Source organism: Nipponia nippon, unplaced genomic scaffold (assembly GCF_047370975.1).
Source record: "Nipponia nippon isolate SJK-2023a ecotype South Korea unplaced genomic scaffold, ASM4737097v1 scaffold_36, whole genome shotgun sequence".
In the NCBI taxonomy this organism is placed as follows: Eukaryota; Metazoa; Chordata; class Aves; order Pelecaniformes; family Threskiornithidae; genus Nipponia; species Nipponia nippon.
The window spans coordinates 1,347,237-1,371,357 of NW_028262354.1; the positions used below are offsets into that span (position 1 = coordinate 1,347,237).

The 24,121-nt window shown below is 69.6% G+C and overlaps 6 protein-coding genes across 13 annotated transcripts; 4 read left to right on the top strand and 2 right to left on the bottom strand.

The window, feature by feature from the left end:
- Positions 1 to 678: 678 nt before the first annotated feature.
- On the bottom strand, positions 679 to 1,878 carry RPS27 (ribosomal protein S27). Its single transcript, XM_087772509.1, has 4 exons — positions 1,752 to 1,878; positions 1,418 to 1,526; positions 1,196 to 1,306; positions 679 to 909 (listed from the first exon to the last, which is right to left on the bottom strand). Exons 1-4 carry the CDS (start codon positions 1,755 to 1,757, stop codon positions 881 to 883), a joined length of 255 nt encoding a protein of 84 aa, XP_087628635.1. The 5' UTR covers positions 1,758 to 1,878; the 3' UTR covers positions 679 to 880.
- Positions 1,879 to 1,903: 25 nt separating this feature from the next.
- RAB13 (RAB13, member RAS oncogene family) lies at positions 1,904 to 4,503 on the top strand. Its single transcript, XM_087772397.1, has 8 exons — positions 1,904 to 2,265; positions 3,251 to 3,311; positions 3,407 to 3,467; positions 3,594 to 3,671; positions 3,741 to 3,830; positions 3,929 to 3,994; positions 4,119 to 4,169; positions 4,263 to 4,503. Exons 1-8 carry the CDS (start codon positions 2,019 to 2,021, stop codon positions 4,335 to 4,337), a joined length of 729 nt encoding a protein of 242 aa, XP_087628523.1. The 5' UTR covers positions 1,904 to 2,018; the 3' UTR covers positions 4,338 to 4,503.
- A 145-nt stretch (positions 4,504 to 4,648) lies between these two features.
- Positions 4,649 to 5,906, top strand: JTB (jumping translocation breakpoint). Its single transcript, XM_087772420.1, has 5 exons — positions 4,649 to 4,947; positions 5,026 to 5,066; positions 5,173 to 5,258; positions 5,338 to 5,417; positions 5,534 to 5,906. The coding sequence occupies exons 1-5, from the start codon at positions 4,871 to 4,873 to the stop codon at positions 5,688 to 5,690; spliced, it is 441 nt and encodes a 146-aa protein (XP_087628546.1). The 5' UTR covers positions 4,649 to 4,870; the 3' UTR covers positions 5,691 to 5,906.
- Positions 5,907 to 6,048: 142 nt separating this feature from the next.
- On the bottom strand, positions 6,049 to 8,267 carry CREB3L4 (cAMP responsive element binding protein 3 like 4). Of its 5 annotated transcripts, none has more exons than XM_087772349.1 (9): positions 8,144 to 8,267; positions 7,854 to 7,997; positions 7,541 to 7,751; positions 7,311 to 7,420; positions 7,159 to 7,236; positions 6,987 to 7,093; positions 6,836 to 6,904; positions 6,667 to 6,742; positions 6,049 to 6,579 (listed from the first exon to the last, which is right to left on the bottom strand). In XM_087772349.1, the coding sequence occupies exons 2-9, from the start codon at positions 7,992 to 7,994 to the stop codon at positions 6,160 to 6,162; spliced, it is 1,212 nt and encodes a 403-aa protein (XP_087628475.1). In that variant the 5' UTR covers positions 7,995 to 7,997; positions 8,144 to 8,267; the 3' UTR covers positions 6,049 to 6,159. The 5 variants fall into 5 exon arrangements, with proteins under 5 accessions (XP_087628475.1, XP_087628474.1, XP_087628477.1 ...); XM_087772348.1 differs by having other exon boundaries at positions 6,049 to 6,401; positions 6,483 to 6,579; positions 7,541 to 7,997; XM_087772350.1 differs by having other exon boundaries at positions 6,140 to 6,375; positions 6,483 to 6,579; positions 7,541 to 7,997.
- SLC39A1 (solute carrier family 39 member 1) lies at positions 8,158 to 11,412 on the top strand. Of its 2 annotated transcripts, none has more exons than XM_087772380.1 (4): positions 8,158 to 8,252; positions 8,814 to 9,098; positions 9,368 to 9,498; positions 10,433 to 11,412. In XM_087772380.1, exons 2-4 carry the CDS (start codon positions 8,918 to 8,920, stop codon positions 11,057 to 11,059), a joined length of 939 nt encoding a protein of 312 aa, XP_087628506.1. In that variant the 5' UTR covers positions 8,158 to 8,252; positions 8,814 to 8,917; the 3' UTR covers positions 11,060 to 11,412. The 2 variants fall into 2 exon arrangements, with proteins under 2 accessions (XP_087628506.1, XP_087628505.1); XM_087772379.1 differs by lacking the exon at positions 8,158 to 8,252 and adding an exon at positions 8,292 to 8,438.
- Positions 11,413 to 11,895: 483 nt separating this feature from the next.
- Positions 11,896 to 24,096, top strand: CRTC2 (CREB regulated transcription coactivator 2). 3 transcript variants are annotated; one of them, XM_087772301.1, is made up of 14 exons: positions 11,896 to 12,124; positions 15,922 to 16,023; positions 16,360 to 16,476; positions 16,704 to 16,765; positions 18,221 to 18,289; positions 19,748 to 19,851; positions 20,104 to 20,133; positions 20,379 to 20,458; positions 20,649 to 20,698; positions 20,843 to 21,087; positions 21,675 to 22,123; positions 22,593 to 22,889; positions 22,987 to 23,161; positions 23,261 to 24,095. In XM_087772301.1, exons 1-14 carry the CDS (start codon positions 11,954 to 11,956, stop codon positions 23,467 to 23,469), a joined length of 2,160 nt encoding a protein of 719 aa, XP_087628427.1. In that variant the 5' UTR covers positions 11,896 to 11,953; the 3' UTR covers positions 23,470 to 24,095. The 3 variants fall into 3 exon arrangements, with proteins under 3 accessions (XP_087628427.1, XP_087628429.1, XP_087628430.1); XM_087772303.1 differs by lacking the exon at positions 18,221 to 18,289 and having other exon boundaries at positions 23,261 to 24,096; XM_087772304.1 differs by lacking the exon at positions 15,922 to 16,023 and having other exon boundaries at positions 23,261 to 24,096.
- Positions 24,097 to 24,121: the final 25 nt, after the last annotated feature.

Below are 24,121 nucleotides of genomic sequence, written 5' to 3' on the forward strand. Positions count from 1 at the left end.
CGCGGAATCCCTCAACAGCTCGTGGCCTCTGCCCGCGTTCTCCTCTTCGCTCTTTTAGCATCCACAGCTGTCGCGTTCCTCAGTAAGCGAAAGAAGAGGTTTATAGTTCAGTAATTAACATAAATGTGTCCTTTTTCCCCCCTTTCTAAGCTTTAAGGCAGTTACGCGCGGCTGCTTTTCACATTTCTGAGCTTCGGAAATGAATTTGGGTCGTTCTAGAAAAGCTCGGACCCGAGGGCGATCGTTTCTCTCGCGCCGTCGGTCAGGAGCTGATCTGAACCTCAACCAGCAAAAAGGGGCGACGCCGACAGGAAACCTCCCGCTCGCGACTCCAATACCGCTAGCTGAAGAATCCGGGAATCCTCGGATATCAGAGCAGCCCCCCTGTAATCCCCTCCTTCCTGGCCATCTCTGCCCTCCTGCAGGCTCCCAGCAGGGAGCGTAGGGAAGCAAATCCCTACGTGCAGGGAACGCGACGTTACGGCGGCCAGAGATCCTCCGTTGCACGCAGGGGTGGTTTTGTTTCTGAATAAAGGGAAGCATTTCGTTCGTCTCAGAGGTTAACACCCCTCGACTTCCATCGCTTACCTACCCGGGGGAGCCAAAACCCAACCTCAGGCCTGCCGCCAAACCCCCCTTCTCGCAGCGAAGAATCAGAGCACTAAAAGCAAACTGATCTGTATGTATTGTATCCAAAATTTATTGACAGCAAGATGGCTGGGGCTACAGGGACAGAACCCAAGTCACGTTTGTGGTCGGCCTTCCGTGGAGACCCGCGGGGGTCAGGCCCAGACACGCAGCTCGGCGGCGGCAGCCCCTGCTCTCGCGCTCTCTGCGGCCATCTGTGCGAGTAGTCCCATCCATCCCCCGCTCCCTTCGCTTAATGCTGCTTTCGTCTGAAGGAGCAGCCTAAGGAAGGGAAAAAATATAGGTAGAGCAGTCAGCAACACTGCGGCCTCTTTACATCCCGTCTGTACAGGGATTTCCTTCCCTCACCGGCCGAAATTCAGCACTTTTTCCCTTGCTTTAAGAGGAAAGCGCCACCCCAGTTCTGAAAATGCCCGTAACAGAGCGGCTTTTATCACCTTCCAGCCCAGAAGCATCTCCACAAGCCGCCCCGGGACCCAAGCCCGCCCCGGGAGCCCCCCGAGGAGGCGGCGGGGGCCGTAAGCCGCCCCCCGGCCCCGCTACCCACCTTCTGTCAGCCTCGCCTTGCCCCCCGTGGGCTGGCACAGCACGGTCGAGCAACCCACGCACAACACGACGGTCTGAGCGTGGCTAAACACCGTAGTGATCTTGTAGCAACCTGCCGGGAAGGGGAAGGCTCTGAGGGGGGCGCGGGGGGCCACCGGGACCGGTTGCCCCCCCCATCACCCGAGTCCTCCCGCCCGCCCCCCGGCCCTGCCCGCCGCCCTACCCGGGCACTTGACGTCCATGAAGTAGGAGTTGGGGCTCTGCACCAGCCGCTTCTTCTTGTGCTTCCTTTTCTCCTCCTCAGGGGAAGGGTGCAGCAAGTCCTTCGCCAGCTGCGGGGGGAACAGCCCCGGTCAGCGCCCGCTCCCCGCCCGCCGCCATCTTGGGGCCCCCGCCGTGGAGATGGCGGCGGTCCTGGCCCACCCCAGGCCGACAGCGCGGCCCGCCCGCACCCGCTTCCCTCTCCCCCACCCTCCTCCCTCCCGTGCCGCGGTGCCCGGCCCCTCCGGGGCCCGGAGGGGGACCGGGGCGGGAGCCCGGGCCGGGGCCGCACTCACGGGCATGGTGGCGTGGAGGCAGCCGCGACCGAAAAGGGGCCACACCGGAAGCGGGAGCCGCTATATCCGCTGCGGGGTTTCCCGCACGGGCGGATGTGAGGCGCGGGCGCGCCGCGCCGCCATCTTGGGAAGGTCGCGTAGTGGCGGCCATGTTGGGAAGGTCGCTTGGGCGCCGCCATCTTGGGAGAGGCGTCCGTGGCGGGGGCGGGGGGTGGTGGTGTACGGGAGTCGTGACGTCGGGTAATCACTGCGCTGACGTCACGGTGGATGGTGACGTCATGGCGGGGGCAGGGCTCAAGGCGAGTCTCCGCCCGGGAGGCGGGGGAGCGGGCCGGGGCCGGGTCCCGGTGGCGGCAGCGGGGGAGAGCGGCCCGGCGGCGGGCGGGGGCCATGGCCAAGGCCTACGACCACCTCTTCAAGCTGCTGCTGATCGGGGACAGCGGCGTGGGCAAGACCTGCCTCATCATCCGCTTCGCCGAGGACAACTTCACCAGCACCTACATCTCCACCATCGGTGGGTGAGCGGCGCCCCGGGACCCCCCGGCACCCCCGGGACCCCCGCACCGGTGCCTCCCCTCCCCTCCGTCCCCACCGCTCACCCCGGGGCGACCGGACGACGGCCGGGGCGGCCGGGTCCGCTCTCATCCCTCGCCACCCTTCTCCATGCCCTGCCTGCCTCCTGCCCGCACCCCGGCACCGGCAGGACGGCAGGAACGGCACCGGGAACGGCACCGGGGCCGCAGCCGCCCCATGGGGCAGCTCCGGGCCTCGTCCCGGCCGGCGGACGGGGGGTCGGAGCCGTTTCCAGGGGCTGCATCACGAAGGAAGCCGGCGCGGTGCAGCGGTGTTGGCTGTGGCTTGACGCTGGTCCTGCCCCGCAGCCATCACCGAGCCAGGACTCCGGCGCCCACCGCCCCGTCCTCCTCCTCCTCCTCCGAGTTCCCACCACGCTGGTACGGCCATTTCCTGAGCCTGGAGCAGCCGCCCCGGCACGGCCCACGCCATAAACTCTGGCATGGACACGCCGCCTGCCAGCTGCCGGCTGGGCCAGGATCCAGGCTGTGCCCCACCATCGTCCCCCCGGCCGGCTCCAGCCCTTCCTCCTCCTCCTCCTCATCTGCTTCAGCCCCTGAAACGGAGCCGAGCAAGGAGGGGGTGCAGGGACATGGGAGTCTGGGGGGGGGGGGCTTCTGCCAGCTTTTGGGGGGGTCCGGCGGCTCCGTCCATCTCTTCCCCCGCCGCCACTGTGGGCAGCGTCGCAGGCAGCCGCGCGGGGTGATGCCATCCTGCAGGAATGCCGTGGCCGGCCGGCTCGGGGATGCTGCCGGTGCCCCCCTCCCACCCACTGCAGCCAGTGCCAGGCCTGGACTTGGCCCTCCCTCCCCTTTCCCGGGGTGCCAGATGGTTACTGGGAAAATGGAGACTGGGACTGGGAGTGGAACTGTTTATAGCAGCTCCTGGCATCACCATCCCATCATGTTTCTCTCCTCCCATCCCAGGGATCGACTTCAAAATCCGGACGGTGGACATCGATGGGAAGAAGATCAAGCTGCAGGTCTGGTAAGTTGGGAAGGGGGGGTGGGGGGTGGGATTGGGATTGGGGACCCCCCAGCTTCCTCCTGAGCCGCTCTCACCCTCCTCTGCCTCTCCCACAGGGACACGGCAGGACAAGAACGCTTCAAAACCATCACAACGGCCTATTACCGGGGAGCCGTGGTACGGAGCGGGGTGCTGGCAGCCCCCAAAAGGGCTGGGGCAGCTCGGGGGGGGGGACTGTGCCCTCCTGGGGATGAGACCCCCCCCAAGAGGGTCCCTGCCCCACTGACTGCGCCGTCCTGGCAGGGCATCATCCTGGTGTACGACATCACCGATGAGAAATCCTTTGAGAATATCCAAAACTGGATGAAAAGCATCAAGGAGGTGGGTGTGCGCCAGGGCTGGGGACGCGGGGGGGTCGGGGGGGTCCTGCCCGTCCTCTCCTGCCCACAGAACGCCTCTGCCGGGGTCGAGCGTCTCCTCATCGGCAACAAGTGCGACATGGAGGGCAAGCGCAAAGTGCAGCGGGACGAGGCTGAGAAGGTAGGGGGGGGTCCCGTGGGACTGGGGGGGGCCCCATGGGGCTGGGGGGGCCCCCCCTCCGGCCCCCAGGTCAAAGGGGGGGTCCCCTTGTCCCGCAGCTGGCGAAGGAGCACGGGATCCGCTTCTTTGAGACCAGCGCCAAATCCAGCGTGAACGTGGAGGAGGTGAGGGGGGGTCCTGGATGCGGGGGGGGGGCTGCGCACCCCGCAACGGGAGCAGCCCGGGGGGGTTCCCCCATCCCAGGGGCGTCCCCGGGCGCTGCCCCCGCTGACCGTCCCCTCTCCCCAGGCCTTCAGCACGCTGGCGCGGGACATCCTGCAGAAATCCTCCCGGAAAGCGGTGAGTGGGGCCTGGGGGCGGGGGGGGACCGGGTGAGGGACCCCCCCCCCCCCGGCTCCGGCCCCCCCTGACCCCGTCCCCTCCCTCTTCCAGGCCCCCAGCAGCAGCAGGCCCCTGCTGGAGCCCAGCCCGCCGAGGAAGGCCGGGGGTAAATGCTCCCTGGCGTAGGGCCGGCCTCCCCGTCCCCGCCGCCGCTCCCCCCGCCTGCGCCGGGGCAGCGCAGGCGCCTCTCCGGGGCGGGGGACCGGGGCGGGGGGGTCCCGGGCAGAGCGGGGACGGGAGGGCTGACCCCCCCCGTCCGCATCTTGTGCCATAAAGCCCAGCTTGTGCCTTGCCCCCGGCTCCGGTGTCTCTGTTGGGGAGGGGGCGGAACGGGGGCGGCGGCGGGAACCGGGGACGGGGCGGGGAGGAACCGCGGCAGGGGCCGCGCGAAGCCACGCCCCCTTCGCGCTAACCCCGCCTCGCTTAGCTGGAAACCACGCCCTGTTCGCGGAAAGCCACGCCCCTTCCCCGCCACGCCCTGCCTTCTCGCAACGCCTCAAGCCCCGCCTCTCCCGCACCAAACCCCGCCTGCCGCCCTGACCCCGCCCCCCGCCGCCCCGCCCTTCCCGTCATCCCCCGCTTCTCCCAGCGGCCCCCGCGCCTCAAGATGGCGGCGCCGGCGGAGGAGCGGGGCCCGGCCCGGTAGTTTCGCCGCGCCGATGGGGCCCCGTGGCCCCGCCGGACCGCGCTGCTGCGCCCTCTTCGCCGTCCTGGGCGCCCTGGTCTTCGGCCTGCGGTGAGCGGGCGGCCCGGGGAGGGAGCGGGGCCCGGCGGGGGGAGCGCGGTCCTCACAGCGTCTCTGCTCTCCCCACAGGCCGGCGGCGGCGATGGCGGTGAGCGACGAGAGGCGCTCGGGTGAGCACGGGGCCGGGCCCGGCGGGGAGCGGGGGGCTCGGGCTCGGCGGGGAGGCCGGTGAGGTCCCGGCTGGGCCCGCACTCAGCGGCCGCGCTCTCTCCGCAGCGAGCCCGGTGGCCGTCACGCCGTGCTGGCAGGTGGAGGACTTCGTGGTGGCGCAGGAATGCACCCGCTGCTCCAGCTTCGAGGCGGTGAGTGAGCCGGGGCTGGCAGGGTCGGGGGGCAGCTCCTGCCCCGCCACGGCCTCTGACCGGCTCCTCTTGCTTGCAGAAGAGAATAGTGCAGTGTAGCCCCACGGGCTTCATCGAGAAGATCAGCTGTCCCACCTCCAAGAGGGACGAGTTCAAGAGGTGGGTGCTGGCCCCGGCCGGGGGGGACGGGGCAACCGTGAGGCCCAGGGGGACACACGGAGGGATCTGGGGCCGAGGCTGTTCCCTGCAGGGTTCCTAACCCCCCGTGGGCACAGCTGTCGCTCCGCAGTGATGGAGGCGCACGTTTTCTGGAGGTTCGTGGGTACCATGATGTGCGTGACCGCCGTCTTCGCGGTGCTGGTGGTGTGTCGCCAGCGCGTGCTGGACAGGAAGGCGCTGGAGAAGGTCCGCAAGCAGATCGAGTCCATTTAGCCAAGCCCGGCTGCCCTGGAGCGGAGGACTCTGCTCGCCCGCTGCTCCCAACCGGGTGGGAGGAGGAATGGGTGCCCGGGGCAGGCCCTGCCCCGCTCCGTGAACATGGACTCCTGCCGGGAGCTGCCGCCGGGGCGTCCCCTGGGACCGGCTGAGGGTGCCCTGCCCGCCCGCGGGGAGCGCGGTGCCTAATAAATCCTGATCGTTGTCACCGGAGCGACGCTGGCATTTGTGCCCGGGAGGACGGGAGCGACGCAGGGCTGTGCTGCCGGCTCCACTCCCCCGTTGGAGCCCTGGGGGACCCTCCGACACACGTTGGGGTGCAAACCGGGTGCGGGTTTATTCATCGGCACACAGAGCTGCCGGCGGTGGGTGGGGGGCACCCCCAGCACCCCCTGCCCGGGCCGGGCTGGGTGTCCCCCCGCTGCTGCCCCCACCCCAGGGCCGCAGAGCAGCTCTCCGCTGCCTGTCACATCTCGTCCCCGTGTCCCCGTTTCGCTGTCCCCACCAGAGCCCGCGGGGGGGCCCGGCCTGAGGCGTTGGTGCCCGGCTCCCTGCCGGGGGGGGTGCTCCCATGCACCCCCTCAGCTCCATCCTCCGCGGCAGCCGCAGGTCCTGCCTCTTCCACCCGCAGCCACCCCGGCACAGGGAATGGGGCTTCTCCAGACGATCCCAGCGGCTCCCCCTGGGTCAGGATGTTCCTGGAAATCACTGTGGGAACAGGGAACGCCGCGGTGGGCAGCGCTGGCGGCGGGGGGAGCCGCAGCCGGGGCTCCGCAGCGTCCCCGTTACCTCCGGTGGGCCTGTCGCCATCCCGGTTGCCCCCCGGGCCGCGGCGGAAGGGGCTGTAGCTGGGGGAGAGGATGAGTCCCAGGGAGAGGAGCAGGATCTGCCGGGGAGAGATGAGAACCGTGTGTGCCCGAGCGGTGCCGGGGGCCGCCGGCGTGCCCGGTGCGCCGCGGTACGCGTGCCGTACCAGGACGCAGGTGCTGGTCTGGGCGGCCTTGTTGGACGTCGACTTGATCAGCGCCTGTAGCTGCTGCAGCAGCAACCTGCAGGACAAGGGGTTGGCAAGCGCCCGCCCCGTTTGCCCCTTCTCTTGCCCGTCCCGGCACCGTCCCACGCCGGCACCGTGCCGCGCTCACCCATTGCGCTTCTCCAGCTCCTGGACTTTCTTTCGGAGCTCCTGGTTCTGGGCTGAGCACGCGGCTGCCCTGCCCGGGCAGAGACAGGGAGAGGTGAGGGACGTGCCGGGATGCCGGGGATGTGCCGGCTCGCGGTGCCACCGGCACCCACCTGCTCTCCAGCCCGTCCAGGTATTCCTTCTTCCTCCGCCGGCTGTCCTGGGCCGACTGCTTGTTCCGGATCTTTCTCCTCACCTTTTTCAGGATCCGTTCCTCGGCCTGGGGGGGCGGAGGGGTGAGCCCTGCCCCGCGCCCACCCCCGTGGCCGCCCCCTCCCCACGCACCTGGGTGAGGGGCAGGGTGCCGGGCAGCATCACCCCCTCCTGCGCCAGCAGCCGCTTCTCCTCCTCCGTCAGACGCAGCTGCGGAGAGACGGGACGCACTTGGGGACGGGCTGGGGGGGCCGGGGCCACGGCAGGGGGCCGCGGGGACTCACCGTGGGGCTGGGGGCCGGCAGCGTTGCAGGCAGCGGAGCGGGCAGGGATGCGGCAGGCAGCTCGTTGACAATGCAGGAACCGGGGAGCAGCGCGGGGCACAGCCAGTCATCTGCAAGGGGGGAGAGGCGGCCGTGCCCTGCCTGCTCCTGCCTGCACTGAGCCGGGGAGCCGCTCTGCTCCCTGCCCCGCGCCGGCAGGATGCGGCCCTGCCAGGCTGAGCCCCACTGACCCAGCTGGATGGAGACGACGCTGCCGCGCAGGGGGGTGCTGAGGTCGCAGACCACCTCGTAGAGGGTGGCGGCCGGGAGCTCGGTGGGCCGGCGGGGCTCCGGGCTGGCATCCTGGTAGCTGTGGCCACCCGGGGAGGCGAGGTGGCCACCCAGGCCGCAGACGACATCGGGGTTCACCGTCAGCCGCAGCAGCTCCTCGGTTTTGCTCCCCTGCGGCCGCAGAGATGGTGGCAGGGGAGACGGGGGGACCCCGGCCCCAGCGGCCCTCGGGGGGCTCCCCCCTGCCCCGCTCCCCCTCCAACACCCACTCACGCCGTCCTCCGGGAGCCTCCAGCCCTCGACGGCCGGCTCCGAGCCACCGGGGAAGGGGGCATCGGGGAAGATGCTGCCCGGGAAGAGCCCGTCCGGCGGCTCCAGGAGAGCGTCCAGCAGCTCCGGTGCCTCCGGTTCCATCACCTGGGCCCGAAGGGTGAACGGGGGGGGCTACCGGCCACCCCGGCAGGGTGCCTGGGGCCCCTCCCGGCCCGGTGGGACCCTCTGGCAGCTCCGTGCCCCGACGGAGCGGGGATGGGCCCCCAAGCCCCCCCGCCCCGGTTTCCCACCTCGGTTCCCGGTTGCGCAGCCGCCTCCGCCCAGTCCCGGGGCTGTGCACCAGGATCTCCGGTATCCTGGGCAAACCCAGCCAAGTCCCACCCCCGGAGCTTTACACCGGTAAAAGGGCCGGGCTTCCCGCCTACGGTGTGGCCCCGGGACCCCTCTACCGGAGGGGGGGGCACGGAGGGCCTGGTTGGGCCGAGGCTGCCCCGGTACCGGGTCCCGGTGGCAGCGGGGAACAGCAACGAGCCGTTCCGCGGGGAAACCGGTTCGCTGCAGCCGACGGTGGCTCCGGGCCCGGGGGTCGGTGCCCTCCCGGTAACGGGGTCCCGGGGAGGGGGGGAACGGGGGAGAGGGGACCGACGCGCCCCGGCGGAACCGGACCGGTGTGTTCTCGTTTCCTATTGGCTGTGACGCGCGTCACTCAGGGTTTTCCGCTCCGCTATTGGTTACGACGCGCGGTGCTGGGGGGGGGGGACACCGGGACCGGGACCGGGGACGGAGACTTTGTCCCGGTCCCCGATCCCGGTCCCCGATCCCGGTCCTTGATCCCGGTCCTTGATCCCGATCCCGGTCCCCAGGACGGGACGATCGGTGCCGGCGGGAGGGATCTGTGAGTCACCGGGGCCGGGAGGCGGCACCGGCCGCTCTGACGGTCCCGTTCCGTCCCTCCCGTAGCTCCGCTTCGCTCCGGGGATGCGAATCGCGATCGAAGCGATAGCAACGACGGGGCGGAGGAGCTTCCCCCGCGGTGGGTGTTGAACCCGGAGCCCCGGCAAAGGATGGCGGCGGGAAGCGGGACCGGCGGCGGGGCGGAGGAGCTGGCCTGGAGCCCCGGGACGGCGCGGCGGCCCTCGCCCGGCCTGGAGGCGAAGCTGGGCTCGCTGGTGCTGCTGCTGCTGCTGCCCCTCGCCTGCGGCCTCGCCCCGCTCTGCTGCTTCCGACAGCCCCCGAGCTCCGCCGGTACGGCCGGCCCGGGACCGGGGGGGGTCCGGGGGGGTCCGGAGGGTCACAGGGGTCCCGGGGGGCCCGGGGGGGTCACAGGGCTCCGGGGGGTCTGGAGAGTCTGGGGGGGGTCTTAGGGGTCCGGGGGGGTCTGGGGGATCCTGGGGGGTCACAGGGGTCTTGGGGGATCCTGGGGGGTTCGGGGGATCCCGGGGAGTCTGGGGGATCCGGGGGGTCTCAGGGGTCCGGGGGTCTCGGCGGGGGTCTCAGCCCCCCCTGCCCCGCAGACGCCCGCAGCCCGGTGCTCAGCCTGGTGAGCTGCTTCGCCGGCGGCGTCTTCCTGGCCACCTGCCTGCTCGACCTCCTGCCCGACTACCTGGCCAGCATCAGCGCGGCGCTGGAGGAGCTGCGCATCACGGTGAGCGCCCGGGACCCCCGGGGTCCTGCTCCCGCCAGGGACCCTGTGTGTGTCCCCCCCCGGCTCTGCCCCGGGGGTTTCCCAGTGTCCTTGGCCCTGGGATTGGGATCAGCAGCTCCGGCTGGGTGTGGGAGGCTGGCTGTGCTGGGGCAGCGGGGAGGGGACAGCGGGGAGGGGCTGGTGGGGAGGGGACAGTGGGGATGGGACAGCGGGGAGGGGGACAGCGGGGACGGGATGGTGGGGAGGGGACAGTGGGGATGGGACAGCGGGGAGGGGGACAGCGGGCGGGATGGTGGGGAGGGGACAGTGGAGACAATACAGTGGGGATGGGACAGCGGGGACGGGATGGTGGGGAGGGGACAGTGGGGACAAGACAGTGGGGATGGGACAGCGGGGAAGGGGACAGCGGGGACGGGATGGTGGGGAGGGGACAGTGGGGACAAGACAGTGGGGATGGGACAGCGGGGACGGGATGGTGGGGAGGGGACAGTGGGGACAAGACGGTGGGGATGGGACAGCAGGGAGGGGGACAGCGGGGACGGGATGGTGGGGAGGGGACGGTGGGGAGGGGACGGTGGGGAGGGGACAGTGGGGACAAGATGGTAGGGATGGGACAAGAGGGAGGGGGATGGTGGGGATGGGACAGTTGGGATGGGACAGTGTTGGGGGGAAGCGGGGACGGGGCAGCAGGGAGGGAGCTGGCAGGGCCGAGCTGGTGGCCGCGGAGCAGCTGGGAGAGGACGGTGGGGCCGGGCCAGCGGAGAGGCCTCATGTCCAGCTGTGACTCATGGAAAGATCCTCCCTCTGCCCACAGCTTCCCGGCAGCCACCTCCTCCGGCTTCCTTCCCCAGGACAGGCGGCGCAGGCAGGGCCGGGTGCAGGCAGGGCCGGGTGCAGGCAGGCGCTGAGCCCCCCTTTTTCCCCACTCTCACAGCTGCAGTTCCCCTTGCCGGAGTTCATCCTGGCCATGGGCTTCTTCCTGGTGCTGGTGCTGGAGCAGGTCGCGCTGGCGCAACGGGAACCGTCGTCCATCCCGGAGGAAACGCGGGCTCTGCTTCCCACCGGTTCCATCCAAACCCCTTCGCCGCAGCCTCCCATCGCCGGCGCCCGCGGCGCCGTCCGCGCCGGGTTGCTGGTGCTGGCGCTGGCGCTGCACGCCGTGCTGGAGGGGCTGGCGCTGGGGCTGCAGGAGGCGGAGGGGGCCGTGCTGCGCGTCTGCCTGGCCCTGCTGCTGCACAAATGCGCGGTGGCCTTCAGCCTGGCGCTGAAGCTGCTGCGGGGTCGCCTGCGCTTGCCGGCGGTCGTCGCCTGTTTGGTTCTCTTCGCCATGATGTCGCCTTTGGGCGTGGGGTTGGGGACGGCGGTGGCGGCGGGCGCGGGGCCGCGGCAGCGGTTGTGCCGGGGGGTGTTGGAGGGGTTGGCGGCCGGGACCTTCCTCTACATCACCTTCCTGGAGATCCTGCCCCAGGAGCTGGGGGTCCCGCAGCACCGCGTCCCCAAGGTCATCCTCCTCCTCGCCGGCTTCGCCCTCGTCACCGCCATCCTCTTCATCAAGATCTGAGATGCCCCCTCCCCGGGTGCGGGGGATCCCCCCCACCCGCAGGACCCCGGGGAAGGGGGGGTTCCCCTCTGCACCCCCTCCTCCGTGCAAGTGCCAAAGTGCCGCCCCAGGGGCCGTCCCCGGGCCCCCCCAGCCCTCCCGGGCGGCCCCTGTGCCTCAGTTTCCCCACCCGCACAGGGGGAACGGTGCTGTCCCCGCCGCGGGACCCCCAGGGCGGGGGCGGTGAGTGCCCCCCACCCACCCACAAGTGCCCTTACAGCGCGGGCGGGCGCCCTGGGGTGCGCAGCCCCGGCCCCCCCGGCCCCCCGGGACGGGGAGAGGTGTTGATGAAGCAAATAAAAGACTGGACCTGACGGTGCTGCCTCTGCCTGGGATGGGGCGGGGGGGGCCTGCAATTTTGGGGGGGGTCACAGTGCCTGGGGGGCGGGTCACAGTGCCCGGGGGGGTCACAGTGCCCAGGGGGACCCCATAGTGCCCGCCCCGGGCCTATACGGGCTGGGGGGGGGGGTCCAGGCCCCTCCAGTTTTGGGGGCAGGAGGGCTCTGCGCTGTTCCCAGCCACGGGGGGGGCGGCCCTGCTGTCCTCCCCCCCGCGCTGACCCCATGCAGTGTCGCCCCTCGCCCCGCCCCCGGCTCCGCCCACCCCGGTGCACGCCGGGAGTTGTAGTCGGGCCCGCCCTCCGCGCCCCGCGGGAGCGCCCCGCCTCGGGGGACCCCGCGGACTCCGTTTCCCAGCGGCCCCTGCGGGCGCGCCGCGGGGGCCGCTGGGAGCTGTAGTCCCCCGCTCGCCCGCGGCCCAGCGGCCGCTCTCGGCCCGCGGACTCCAGGTCCCAGCCTGCCCCGCGCTGCGGCGGCGGCGGCGGCGGCGGCGGCCGGAGCGGCCGGAGCAGGGAAGATGGCGGCGGCGGGCGCGGGGGCCGGGCCCGGGCCCGGTGCTGGTTCTTCAACGGGTACCGGTGCTTCTAACCCGCGGAAGTTCAGTGAGAAAATCGCCCTGCAGAAGCAGCGGCAGGCGGAGGAGACGGCGGCCTTCGAGGAGGTGATGATGGAGATCTGCTCCACCCGGGTGAGCAGCGCCGCCGCCGCGGCCTCCGGATGCGCGACGGGCCCGGGAGCCGTGAGGGGGCCCGGGGGCCGGGGGGGCCCGGGGGTCGTGTGAGGGGCCGGGGGGGTCGTGAGGGTCCCGGGGGAGCCGGGGGCTGAGTGCAGGCCGGGGGGGGGTGGAGGGGGCCGGGGGCCGGGGGGCGCGGGGATCAGGGGTGCGGGAGGGGGGCGGTGGGGTAGCGGGGGGCCGGGGGCTCGGCTGGGGGTGCAGGGTGGGGAGGGGGGTCAGGGGGTGCAGAGGGAATGGGGGGGGGCTCAGGTGGGTGCCCGAAGGGGTTTGGGGGTGCAGAGGAGGGGGCATCACCCGAGGCTCGGGGGGGGGGGGGGTCTGCATTTGGGGTCATGCGGGGGGCTGGGAAGGGCCCCCGCCCCCCAGAGGAACACCCCCTCTCCCGCCTGCACCCCGCTTCTCCTTCCCCCGGGTTTGTTTTGATTTATTTATTTTTTATTTCTTTGGCCGCGGGTTTCATGGCGAGGGTTCGCACGTGGCTCGCGCCGGCCCGTGGCCGCCGTGCGTGGGTCCCGGCGCGCGCCGTACGCCTCCTCCGCTTCCGAGCGTACGGCCCGGCGACCGGGTGGAAAAAGCGACTCGCCGCCTGCGGCACCTGAGGGTTCGCCGGGGTTCTCGCCGGTTCTTGCCGCGGGGGCGAGGAGCCGATCCCCGTGCCCACGCCTCTGGGACGGGCTCCCGCCGTGTCACAGCCCTGCGTCACCTTTACTGGGCGATCCTCCACCGGCCCCGTGGCTCGGGGGGGCTGTCCCTGAGCACCGGGGACCCTCAGGAGGGTTGGGTTGATCCGATGTAGCCGGCTCCCGCGGGAAGCGACGGATGCTTCATCCCTGGAGACGCTTAAATTTAGCTTGGCCGGAGCCTGAGAAAAGGCAGCGTTGGGAGCGCGGATGAGTGCGTCGGATCTGAGCCGGCAAAACTGCCCCGCTCAGCCGAGGGCTTCTCAGAGGGACCTCGGTGGCAGGAGGGCTGCCCTGGGGTGCCGGGGGCTGGTGGCGGAGCGGGGAGGCCGGGAACGCCGCAGAGCGTCTCCGGGAGCGTGGTTTCCCAGGTGGGGGAAGCTGTCGAGAGGAGACGGTCGGCTCCGGTTTGCGTTTTGCTCTGCGTCGGCCCCGAGGAGTCAGCGGGGACTGTGCGGCCGTTTGCCAAGATCGGGGTTTGGCCAGATTTCAGCTCCCGGAGAGGCGGCTTGGTGCCAACCCCAGCGATGGGGCTCTGCAGTGCCGCGGGTCGCTGTGCCGGCAGCCGCGGGGTCCGGCAGCCAGCGCTGTTCTTCCTGGCGGAGATACGGCCTGGATGAGCAAGGGGAGAGGAGTGTGGAGCCGAGGGAGCTGGAGACACGGAGAGGCTCTTCCAGGTGACAGGGACTGCTGCCGGGGAGGCTCCTGTGTCCCCGTGCGCTTGGGGTTGGCAGGACTGGGAGAAGAGGGGAGCAAAATCCATCAGGCCTTTAAAAAAGGGGGTGTTTGGGTCGGAGAGCCCCACCGGCACCCCGGGTCTGGCGAGGCAGCGGTGACCTGACATCCACGGAGCCGAGGCTGTCGCTGGGAGGGTGACGGGGACAGGGTCCAGCTGACCCCAAGCGAGCGATGCGGCTCTCCGCGCCGAGCCGAGAGCAGCCCCGTCCCCGGCAGGCAGGCAGGGCTCCTGAGCGGGGGACATCTCTCCGGAGGTTTTGTCCCCTCTCTTGCCGGGATGGCAGGCGGGAGCCGCGACCTGCACATCGCCAGTGAGTTTGGGAGTGGGCTGGAGCCTCCCGCGCCGTGTTTGCACAGTAAACAGCTGGTTAATGTGCAGCAAAGCCGGGGGGAGAGGCAGCAGGACTGTCCTCCCCGCTAATCCCTGCCCCAGGACGCTTCCTCCAGGAGTTTGTTCCCCACACGTGGGACCGGCAGCCCTGGAGAGGCACAGAGCGGCACGACCTGGGGCAGGAGCTGGTCCCAAGGCGGCTTCTGGCCTCGAGGGTCCCCTCCATCGTTGCCCATAGGGCTACAGGCAAGGAGCTGGCAGCAGCCCTCGTGCCGGCAGCTCGTACCCCACACGGGAGCCTCCGTTTCATGGCTCCTCGCTGGGCGAGAAGCTTCCGCCCGCCCTCAGCACGGCTGGGGGGCTGCTGCCCAGCTCTGGGGTGCCCCGCTCCCGCCGTGGGGATCCAGCAGCCCCCTCAAGTTTTGCTTCGTGTTTCCTGGAGTTTTTTCTGGCCACTTGCAAGCGGCTGCCTGATTTCGGCCTCGTCTGGCTTTGCCGGCTCCCGCAGGGACGCTGGCTCAGAGAACAGAGCAGGATCCCAAGACCTTAAGCCCCAGTGCAACTCCTCGCACTAATCCTGCAGTGCCTGCGCAGCCAGCTGTTGACTAAATCTCCCATTTTTTTGGTTGTTTTTCTTTTTTTTTTTTTCCCCTGGATCTGGATTTCGTTAGTCTTAAGCTTGGGAATTTGCTGTCGCAGGTTTCCCAGCTGCAGCCTGTTTCCGAGCTGCTTTTTGCACTTCATCTCCTCTTTCCCCGGGGTTTGTCCAGGACCAACGAGCGCTGGTGCTGGCTGGCGCATGGGGCTCCTCAGGGACCCCCCCGGGTCCAAAGGGAAGGTGGATTCGTGCGCGCTCAGCCTTGGCTCTGTGGATTGGGATTGGGGAAACCCTTCTTCTCCGGTGGGATGCCGGAGGGGGCGGAATGGATATCCCCTTGTGCCGGAGAGGATGATGGAGGGGATGATGGGGGCCGGGCCCTTTCCTGGGATGCGGGCAGCAGAACGCCTTCCTGCTGCTGTCGGGATGAGGAAGTCTGCGCCGCTCATGGCGGGTCAAGCCCCTGCCTGGCTCGGCTGCGGGGCCGGGGCAGGAGGGGGCTTTCGGGGCCGGCTCGGTGCTGGCGCTGTGCCGGGACCCCGGCTCTCCTCTGCTGTGGGGTTGTCCTCCGCCGGCGAGCGCGAGGGGCGGGTGCCCAGACCCGGTTATCTTCTGTCTGCGGTTTGCCTTGGCTCCTTCCCTCAGCCTTGAGCAGCGTCGGGAGCCGGTGGGCTGCCGTGCCGAGCAGCGAGCCCTTCCTGCTCTCCCTGCCGGAGCCCTGGCTCCAGGCTGGGATCTCCCCCGTTTTTTTGGGCTGCGGCGTTGCCGACAGCCCCAGGACTGTCTTTGGTGTGGACAAGGTGCCTGCTGGAAGACCCAGCACCTCTGGATCGAAGGGGACGGGCTGACTCACTGGCCGCCAGTGACCGGGGAGCCCAGAGCCCGCTCGGGTGGGCACGGAGGCTTCGGTGTTCGGGGGGGAGGAGGGCTGGGCTCAGCCGCTGCTCCAGGGATGTGGGTGCTGCAGCCCACGGGAGAGATGTGGCTTTCCCCGCTCCTGGCTGCTAAACCCAGCAGGGCCTCAGCATCCTTCCTGCACCAGAGCACCCACGGAGGGAGGAAAGTCCCTTGCGGGGCCTCCTCCGCACTCGGTGGCATCAAAGCGGAGAGGTACCGGCCACCTTGAGCCCTCCTGGCCCACTCCCGCGCGGTTCCTGAGGCCGACCGGGTTGGACATGCCTCGCTCGGGGGCCACCTCCTCCCGTGGGTCACCCCAGGGGCTCGATACCGTGTGTGGGGCAAGCTTGGGGCTGGGCTGCAGGAGGGAGAGCGTGGGGTGACCCGCCGGGATGGGGACGGGGATGTCTCGGGTGAGACGGGGCAGTTCGGAGGAGCCCCAGCACCCCGGGGTGCCTGCTGGCCCCCTGGTCCCCCCTGACCTGCCTCCCCTCCCCTGGCCCAGCTGCAGGCACAGAAGCTGAGGCTGGCACACAGCCGGGGACCCTACTACAGCGGCTCCCTGCCCAACGTCAACCAGATCGGCAGCGGCGTCTCCGACTTCCAGGTGAGCAGTGCCCGCTGTGCCGGCCGGGGCCTGCCCCGGGAGGGTCTGGGGGGGCCACCCCCCGTGGCACAGCAGCTGCTGCCCTCGGTGCCTTGGGGAGGGGGATCAGGAGCTGCGTCAGGGTGGGCGTTGGGGAGGAGGAGGATGAAGAGCCGTGGCACGGGCTGCTGTTGGGGACAGATGGGTATGAGGGGAGGTTCTCTGATCGCCTTGCCTGGCCCCAGCTCCGTCCCCCCGGCAGCGCTGCCAGCGATGGGGCAGTTGAGGAGGGCTGATCCTGAGGCCCCTTCCCTCGCGGATGGGCGGTGGGCTCACCCCGGTGTCTCCTCCTCGCAGGGCCCTTTGCAGTCCCCGCTGGATTCCACGCGCAGCACCCGGCACCACGGCCTGGTGGAGCGAGTTCAGCGGGACCCGCGCCGGATGATGTCCCCCCTTCGCCGCTATGTCCGACAGATATCCTTTATCCCATTCCCTCCTGCCCCGTTGGCGGGGGCAGGCAGCTTTTTCTCCCTCTGCTGGGGCTCCTGCGCCGATCCCAGCGCCCCACGTGCTCGTCTCTTTGGGATTAGCAAGCATTAGCAACGCGTGCTGCCCTGGCCTGTCTGCGGGGTTGCGTTAGGTGCCTACATGCCGGCCGCTCAGCCCCTCGCTCTCCGTTTGGCCCTTAACGTGCCTCTCACATCGACAGCTCTCCCTACGGACCGACCTACCTGTCGCCTCCGCCCGAGCCCAGCTGGAGGAGGTAAAAACCCCGCGTTTTCTTGGCTGCCAGCACTTGTTTTCCGGGTGCCAGTTCTCAGCCCGCTGCCTCCCCGTGTCTGCGGGGTTGCTGGAGCCTGTGTGTGCTGGAGCTCTGTGCTAAAGAGCACCCGGAGGTTTGGAAACAGGCAGGCTGGCAGGAGCCCAGCGCGGGAGAGTCCCTCGCAATGGGCAGCCGTCCCGGGAGGGTTTACACAGCTTCCCTTACCGGTCTGTGGGGGAGAAACCGGACTGGGGGGGGCAGAGAGAAACGCTGAGATGCCGGCAGTGGGGCTGGGAGGTCTCCCCCCTCCCTGATTTCGGGTGCTGCCTGCACCATCCCACAGAGGGGGGATTTTTAAGGAGGAATGATTTTATCGTGCCCAAAAGAGCCAGCTCCGGCACGCAGGGCGGCATCCGCCCGCCGTGGCAGCGGGAAGAGGGATCCTGCCCGAAGTGAATCACCGAGCGGCCGAGCCTCTGCGTGCTCTGGCTCTTGGCCCCGGGGGCAGGCGAGGACGGGGCTGGCTGGCCAAGCCCGAGCGTGCCCCGAGCATCGGCTCCATCCCGCAGAGGTCCTGGTGAGCTGTGGCTCCGCGCAGGAGCCATTTGGGCTCGGCTCAGCCCTTTTAGAGGTCTCCTGGGACTCCTGGGCCATATTTTCAAGGCTGCCCTTCCTCCGAAGTGCTGCGCTCAGCACAGCTCTCCTTCCCCAGCCCGAGGACCGTTCTCCTGGGGAGCCTCGCTGCCGATGCTCCTGCCGTATCCGTGCCCGGCTCGGCTGCCGTCTCGGTGCACTGGGAGCCCGAGGGGCCGTGTGTGCCCGTTCTCCCCAGCCCGGCGGGGACACCAGCGGCAGGTGCCGGCTGGCAGCCCCGCGTTAGGCCAGGGTCTGCTGGAGGTTCATGTTGTGTCTTGCACTTTGTCCCTCGCGATGAGCCACAGCGCCGGTCAGTCCAGAGTGCGAGGGCCGCGGCCTCGTCCCCGGCACATCTTCCCCCATCCCGCTGTGTCCAAGCCCAGCCGTCGGGTGCCCTCTCTGCCGTCCTCCCTGACCTCCCGGGGCAAAGCCTTGGCTTTTTTCCCCAGAAGAAGAGGTTGTCTCAAAACCTCCCTGCAGCGAGCACAGCCGCCCTCCCCGCAGGGCCTCGGGCTGTGGGGAGCCATCCCCGGGAGCATCTCGCTGCGAATCCCACTGCAGATTCCTTGTCCCAGGCTCGGCAGGGACTTTCATCCGTCTTCCAAATGGGTGCTTTCACGGGAACCTCAAGATTGAAACAACCTTGGCTGCGGTCTGCACGGGCCGGGCCAGCGGCCGTGGTTTTGCGTCCCTGAGGCTGAGCGCCCATCGCTGCGGTGTCTGGGCCTCCCCGCTGCCAGCCCTCCCTCCTGTGGGGCAGTGCTGCCCTGTGCCCCCCTCTTTGCCCCCCAAGTAACCCTGCTATTTCTCCTTACAAAGGACCATGCCCTGGGGTAACTTTCCCGTGGAGAAAGGACATTTGTTTAGGCTGCCGTCGGCTCTCAACAGGTGAATGATTTTTGATTCCCTTTTCTCTCTCTCCCCGTCTCTCAGCCGGGCTCCAGCCCTTCCCCAGGACCCCCCGGGTGGGCACGGCCCTGCTTGTAACAACTCCAGTCCCCGAGGAGAAGGGAAGGGGTCTCCAGGCTGCCCCGGCTGCTGAACGGGGGGAGCCCTGGGGTGGAGGTGGCCCTGGGGACCCCGGGGAGGAGGTGGCCCTGCGCACCCGGGGCTTGGTGCAGCCCTCGTGCCTCCGTGGGCTGTGTGGTCCCGCAGCCGCTCTGAGCTCCCCGAGGAGCTGCTTTTGGAGGCGTGGGGCTCCTGGATGCAGGGCAGGGTGTCCCCCAGGGCTGCCCTGGCTCGGTGCTGGCTCCCAGGGCAAGGACCCAGCTCTGCCCGCTGCCGTGGCTGCTTGGTTTCACCCTGGCACAGCACAAGAGGCGGGAGCCAGTGCAGCCCTGGGGGATCGGGCCACCTCTTGGGAGCCCAGCAAGGTGACAGAGCAGCGGGTTCCCCATGGGGTTTGAGCCCGTGGCCGGGCTTGGAGCTGCCCTTGCCACCCTGGAGAGCCGTGGCTTTGCCCCGCAGGGGCCGGGGTGGCTTTGGGGTTGTCCCTTTCCCTGGGCTGGGGCACAGCGGGGTCTTGGCAGGGCGAGCCAGGGCTCGGGGCGGGCACATTGCTGATGCTGCTCACGGCAGTTCCCGCTCCGTCTCCCTTGGGCCGTGTGAGGAGCAGTGCCGGCACCTCCGGGTGCTGCGGATGGGCGCCCATTGCTCCCTGGCTGGGCCCCGTGCCGGAGGGGGCTGCGTCCCATGGGCGACGGGGGAGCTTCCTGCTTCCCAGCTGCGCTGCAGCTGAACAATATCCCCCTTGTGCGGTCCCAGGACGCGTCATTAGCTCGAGCAGCCCTTGCCCAGCTCCTCCCCGTGCTCATCCGCTTCAGACCAACTAATTGGGAACACAATGGGTGTTATATCCCTGGGTCCTCTGCCCCCAGCCCCTCCAGGGCCCCCGGGGGAGCCCGTCTTCCCCCGTGCCAGGGGTGGCGAGAGCTCTGGGGCCTTTGCTGTGGTGGCAGAGCCGTCCCTCGGAGGAGACGGGGCCAGAGCAAGCCCCAGCATGTCTGGAAGTGCAGGGTGAGGGACCCTGCCAGAGCATCGCGTGGGGAGGGGATGGCAGAAGGGGACAGTGTCCCCGCAGAGCCCCTTGGCATCTGCCTCCAGAGCTCGCCCTGGGCATGGTGAGCGTTGGGCACAGAGGGCTTTGAAGGAGACAGTTGTTCCTCCAGCGAAACCCCCATGCTCTGCTTCCCTTCCTCCCCCTGCTCTTCCCCTTTTTTGCCCGCTGCCCTGGCCCTGCTCTCGCCCACCGTCCCGGGGCCAGGGCTATCACAGCAGCAGGCTGTAAATGGGGTGGGGGGACGAGGGCTGGGCCCGTATGACGATTGCCTTTCCTTTTCCAATTAGAACAAATTCCGACTCGGCGCTTCACACGAGCGTGATGAACCCCAACCCCCAGGACGCGTACCTGGGCCCCTCGCAGGGCGCCCCGCCGCCTGGCCGCCGGAGCGGTGAGCGTCCCCTCCCTCCGCACCCCGCTTTCCCCAGCGGGACCCCACCGCTCCCCACCTCCACCCGGCTGCCTCGGGACCCCCGGGCCCCTTCCGCCCCTCGAGGACTCGGGGCGGGGAACCGCGTGGAGCCCTGTCCCTCCGCAGCAGGGTCACGCAGCAGCCCCGCCTTCCTGCCTTCGCTCTGCAGTGCTGGCCGATGTCCCCCGTGTCCCCATGCGCTGCCACTAACGATCGCCTGCTCTCTTGCAGGTTTTCTGGACGGGGATGCGGACAGTAAAGGTGAGCGCCTGCCCGTGCCCAGCAGCGTGCCGCTGAGCCCGGCGCGGATCCGTGTGTCCCCCCCCTTGCAGTCTGCAAAGAGTCGGGGCAGCGGGTGGGATGCGGGGGGCAGTGGCTGGGACCCCTCTGTGGCGGGTGGGTCTGGAACCCCCCCCCCCCCCCCATGACCGCTGGGTGCCCCCGGGGTGGGTGCGGGTGGGCCGTGCTGCTCTCCCTGCGCTGACCCTCTGCTCCCCCCTCGCCAGTGTTTCTTTTCCAAGTGCCTCCCATTGAAGAGACCTTCGACGACAACAAGCATTCGCTGAAGCCCTGGGACACCAAGAAGGTGGGTGCGGAGGAAGGACCGCCAGGAAATCACCCCTGCGCCCCCCTGCCCCGGCTGCCGGCTTCCTGCCTGCCGGGCGTTGCGACACCAGGGTGGCTCTGCCTCCTTCCTGCCCTCAAACCCTGGCTGGCCCAGGGTTGGCAGGTTCAGCATCCCGGCCTCGCTTCATTCCTCCTCTTTGATTTCGCAGCTCTCCTCATCCTCGGCCCGTCCGCGCTCCTGTGAAGTCCCTGGGATCCAGTAAGTCCTGGGCTGGGCAGCTGGGGCCCACGGGTGGCTGCGGAAAAGGGGCTGGAGGCGGGAGGGGGCCAGGCTGCTGGGGAGGGGTTGCTGGAGGAGGCAGCGGCGTTCCCACACCGAGCGTGTCTCTTTCTTTTCCCCCAGCATATTTCCATCCCCGGATCAGCCTGCCAACGTCCCCCTCATCCCCTCGGCCCTCAACACGGGTGGCTCCCTTCCCGACCTCACCAATCTGCACTTCCCCTCCCCGCTGCCCACCCCTCTCGACCCGGACGAGACCGCGTACCCCAGCCTGAGCGGGGGCAACAGCACCAGCAACCTGGCCAACACCATGACGCACCTGGGCATCAGCGGCAGCATGGGACTGGGGACGGGCTACGACTCGCCAGGTGAGGGCTGGCCCCGGCCCGCCACTGCCGGCGGGCAGGGAGACGGCAGAGGCGACGTGCCGGGGTGGCTGGACCAGCCGCCGAGACACACGGGGCTGGCGCTGGGAGCCGAGAGAGGGTCCTCTGTGGCGGGGAGCCACCTGCAGCGAGTGCTCGGTGGGGCTGGGGGAGACGGGAACCCCCTGGCTGGCTTCCCAGTGCCGGCTGTGGCAGAAATCGGCCTCTCCGGGCAATCCCAGCCTGGGACGGAGATGCCGCAACCTGGGAGCGGGGTGGGGGGAGCTGCGGGGTCTGATGGCATCGGGGTTCTGTGGGATGGTGGCCCCGGCGGGGAGCCCGCCGCCTGCCCCGCTCCTGCCCCGGCGCCCTCCGCTTGCCGAGCCGGAGCATCCTGCGCCGCCGCCGGCCCCATTCCCGGGCTGTGTGTGTTTCTGTCTCTGTCTCCATCGTTTTGGTCGCCTCCGTCACCTTCCATCCCACCCGGGGCAGACGGGGAGCCCCAGCCCGGCCCGGCCCGGGGAGGAGAGCCTGGGGCACGGGGCGATTCCGTGGGTAACGGTGGTGTCTCTTCTTTTTTGTCCCCACAGGACTTACCTCACCTATGCAGAGCTCCCTGAGTAACCCGTCCCTGCAGTCCTCGCTTAGCAACCCCAACCTCCAGGCCTCCCTGCGAAGCCCCTCGCTCCAGTCTTCCCTCAGCAACCCCTCGCTCCAGTCCTCCCAAAGCAGTTCCTCCATCCCTTCCTCGCTCTCCAACCAGTCCCTGCCTTCCTCCCTCTCCTCCTCGCTCAGCAATCCCTCCCTCCCCACGTCCCCCCGCAGCCAGCCCATGCAGTCCTCCCCCAGCAACCCCAGCCTGCCCTCCGGCTTGAGCGGCTCTTCCTACGCCCCCATGGTGCAGGCGTCCATAAACACCTCGCCCCGCCGACGGGTCCCGCTCAGCCCCCTCACCCTCCCAATGGGTGGCGACTCCAGAAGGCAGCACCCCAAACAGTTCTCACCAACAATGTCACCCACATTGTCCTCCATCACCCAGGTATGCATGGTCCATCGCCCGCGCCGGCCCCGCGCCGCGCGCTCGCCTCCGTCTTCCTCCTCCTTCGACTTCTCTCTTGTCTCGTTTCCATCCTCATCTCAGCCACATGCCAGGGAAGCCCCTCGCCCCCCCTGTCCCACCCCGCGGACCCCTCCCCGCGGCCAGGGATGCCGGGGGGATGCGGCGCATCCCAGCCGAGGCTCCCCCACCCCGGTTTCCCGCTCCGGAGGGGGGAGCCCGGCCCGCGGCGGGTGCTGGGTGCAGGGTTTCAGCGCCGGGTGCTGCCGGCCGGGCTGAAATTTGGGGTCTCCCTGATGGCTGTGGTCTCCCCAACCCGCTGCCGGTGCTGGGGGACGCACCGGGGGGCTGGCGGAGACGGGGGCACCGGGGCACCGAGCAGAGGGGCCGGATCCTGGCGGGCGCCGGGCTGGGTGCAGGCTGACCCCCCTCCTCTCCGCTCTATCCGCAGGGGGTGCCCCTGGACACCAGCAAGCTGCCGGCCGACCAGCGGCTCCCGCCGTACTCCTACAGCCAGCCTGGCCTGCTCCTGCCGTCCCAGCCGAGCCAGAAAACCCTGCACCAACCTGTGCAGTCCCCCCCGCAGCCGGCATTGCCCCCCGCCCCGCCGGCACGGCCCCCGCCGCCACCGGTGCCGCCGAGCGGGGCCACGCACCGCCCGTACGGTCCCCAGTACCAGTCTAACGCCTCCCTGCAGCAGCAGCAGCAGCAGCTGGGACAGCCCCTGAGCGACTTCGGCTTGGGCAGCGTGAGTGCTCCCGGGACGGGGACGGTGGGGGGACACTGGGGGGACACTGGGAGGGACAGCAGGGGTCTTCGTCCCCGTAACCCGCCTCTCCCCGCAGTTTGAGCAGTTTGGGATGGGGGAAAGCCCCACCGGCAACAGCGGCGGCTTCCCCGAGGAGCTGGGGAGCCTGAGCTACCCCCCAACCGAGGGGGGCTACGACCCCCACGTCCTCAACCGGCAAAACCTGAGCAACTGCAGCCGCCACGGCCCCATCCCCAACATCATCCTCACAGGTGGGTGGGCAGGGGACACCGGCAGCCCCCCGCGGGGCGCGGGATGTCGGATGGGGGGTCCTGAGCCCTGAACCCCCCATTTCCCCCCCCCCGAAATAGGGGATTCCCCCCCTGGCATCTCCAAGGAGATCGCGACGGCGCTGGCCGGCGTCCCCGGCTTTGAGGTGGACGCGGCAGCCTTGGGGCTGGAGGAGGATCTGAAAATCGAACCCCTCACCCTGGACGGACTGAACATGCTGAGCGATCCCTACGCCCTCCTCACCGACCCGGCCGTGGAGGATTCCTTCCGCACCGACCGCCTCCAGTGAGGGCCGGGGGCTCTGCCAGCACCCACCCGCCCGCGGACCCTCGCCCCCCACCTCCGGACCCTCCCCAATTTCCCCTCACCCCCCCCCATTTTTTCACTTTTTTTTCTGGTAAAACGGTGAGGCCACTGCTGGCTTCTTTTTCCGGTAAAACGGGGCCGGGGGACGCTGGAGCCGGCGGGAAGGTGGGGGGGACGTGAGCCAGGCGCTCTCCGGCCCCGTGGCACCCCCAAACCCCGGCGGAGAGGGGGCTCCCGTCCCCCGGGGGCGGCTGTACATAACCCCGTAGGTAGAGACCCCCGCGGGGGGCGGGGGGGGCTGCTTCTATTTTTATTTTTTTTTTTTTTTCCTGGCTAATCATCATGTTTAAGGAGAAATCCCGCTCTCCCCCCCCAGCTGCGCCCCACATGTACCCCCAGACCCCCCCCACCTTACCCAGCTGCCGGGGACCCCGCGGGACGTATAGAAAGCACTTGTAACTTTGCCCCCCGTGTCCCCCCCCGAACCCCCGGGGGAGCGCGGGGGGGCCCCGTCCGCGGGCGGGGGGACCTGGGGCCCCAGGACCCGCGTTCCCCCCCCGCCCAGGAGGGAGCCAGAATGATTTATTATTATTATTATTTTTTAAAATATATTATATGTTAATTAAACCCCTCCT

Bases quoted from the DNA above. Each gene is read 5' to 3' on its own strand.
- RPS27 (XM_087772509.1), bottom strand. The intron at 1,307-1,417 runs GTAGGGCGGCGG...CCTTCCCGGCAG, and splicing joins CATGGACGTCAAGTGCCCGG to GTTGCTACAAGATCACTACG. The intron at 910-1,195 runs GTGGGTAGCGGG...TCCCTTCCTTAG, and splicing joins CAAGGCGAGGCTGACAGAAG to GCTGCTCCTTCAGACGAAAG.
- RAB13 (XM_087772397.1), top strand. From the start codon at position 2,019: ATGGTGACGTCATGGCGGGGGCAGGGCTCAAGGCGAGTCTCCGCCCGG. The intron at 3,468-3,593 runs GTACGGAGCGGG...CCGTCCTGGCAG, and splicing joins CCTATTACCGGGGAGCCGTG to GGCATCATCCTGGTGTACGA. The intron at 3,672-3,740 runs GTGGGTGTGCGC...TCCTGCCCACAG, and splicing joins GGATGAAAAGCATCAAGGAG to AACGCCTCTGCCGGGGTCGA.
- JTB (XM_087772420.1), top strand. From the start codon at position 4,871: ATGGGGCCCCGTGGCCCCGCCGGACCGCGCTGCTGCGCCCTCTTCGCC. The intron at 5,067-5,172 runs GTGAGCACGGGG...CTCTCTCCGCAG, and splicing joins GAGCGACGAGAGGCGCTCGG to CGAGCCCGGTGGCCGTCACG. The intron at 5,259-5,337 runs GTGAGTGAGCCG...TCTTGCTTGCAG, and splicing joins GCTGCTCCAGCTTCGAGGCG to AAGAGAATAGTGCAGTGTAG.
- CREB3L4 (XM_087772351.1), bottom strand. From the start codon at position 7,994: ATGGAACCGGAGGCACCGGAGCTGCTGGACGCTCTCCTGGAGCCGCCG. The intron at 7,094-7,158 runs GTGCGTGGGGAG...CCGCCCCCCCAG, and splicing joins GCACCCTGCCCCTCACCCAG to GCCGAGGAACGGATCCTGAA. The intron at 6,905-6,986 runs GTGGGTGCCGGT...CTGCCCGGGCAG, and splicing joins CTGGACGGGCTGGAGAGCAG to GGCAGCCGCGTGCTCAGCCC.
- SLC39A1 (XM_087772380.1), top strand. From the start codon at position 8,918: ATGGCGGCGGGAAGCGGGACCGGCGGCGGGGCGGAGGAGCTGGCCTGG. The intron at 9,099-9,367 runs GTACGGCCGGCC...CCTGCCCCGCAG, and splicing joins ACAGCCCCCGAGCTCCGCCG to ACGCCCGCAGCCCGGTGCTC. The intron at 9,499-10,432 runs GTGAGCGCCCGG...CCACTCTCACAG, and splicing joins TGGAGGAGCTGCGCATCACG to CTGCAGTTCCCCTTGCCGGA.
- CRTC2 (XM_087772301.1), top strand. From the start codon at position 11,954: ATGGCGGCGGCGGGCGCGGGGGCCGGGCCCGGGCCCGGTGCTGGTTCT. The intron at 18,290-19,747 runs GTGAATGATTTT...TTTTCCAATTAG, and splicing joins CTGCCGTCGGCTCTCAACAG to AACAAATTCCGACTCGGCGC. The intron at 19,852-20,103 runs GTGAGCGTCCCC...GCTCTCTTGCAG, and splicing joins GCCGCCTGGCCGCCGGAGCG to GTTTTCTGGACGGGGATGCG.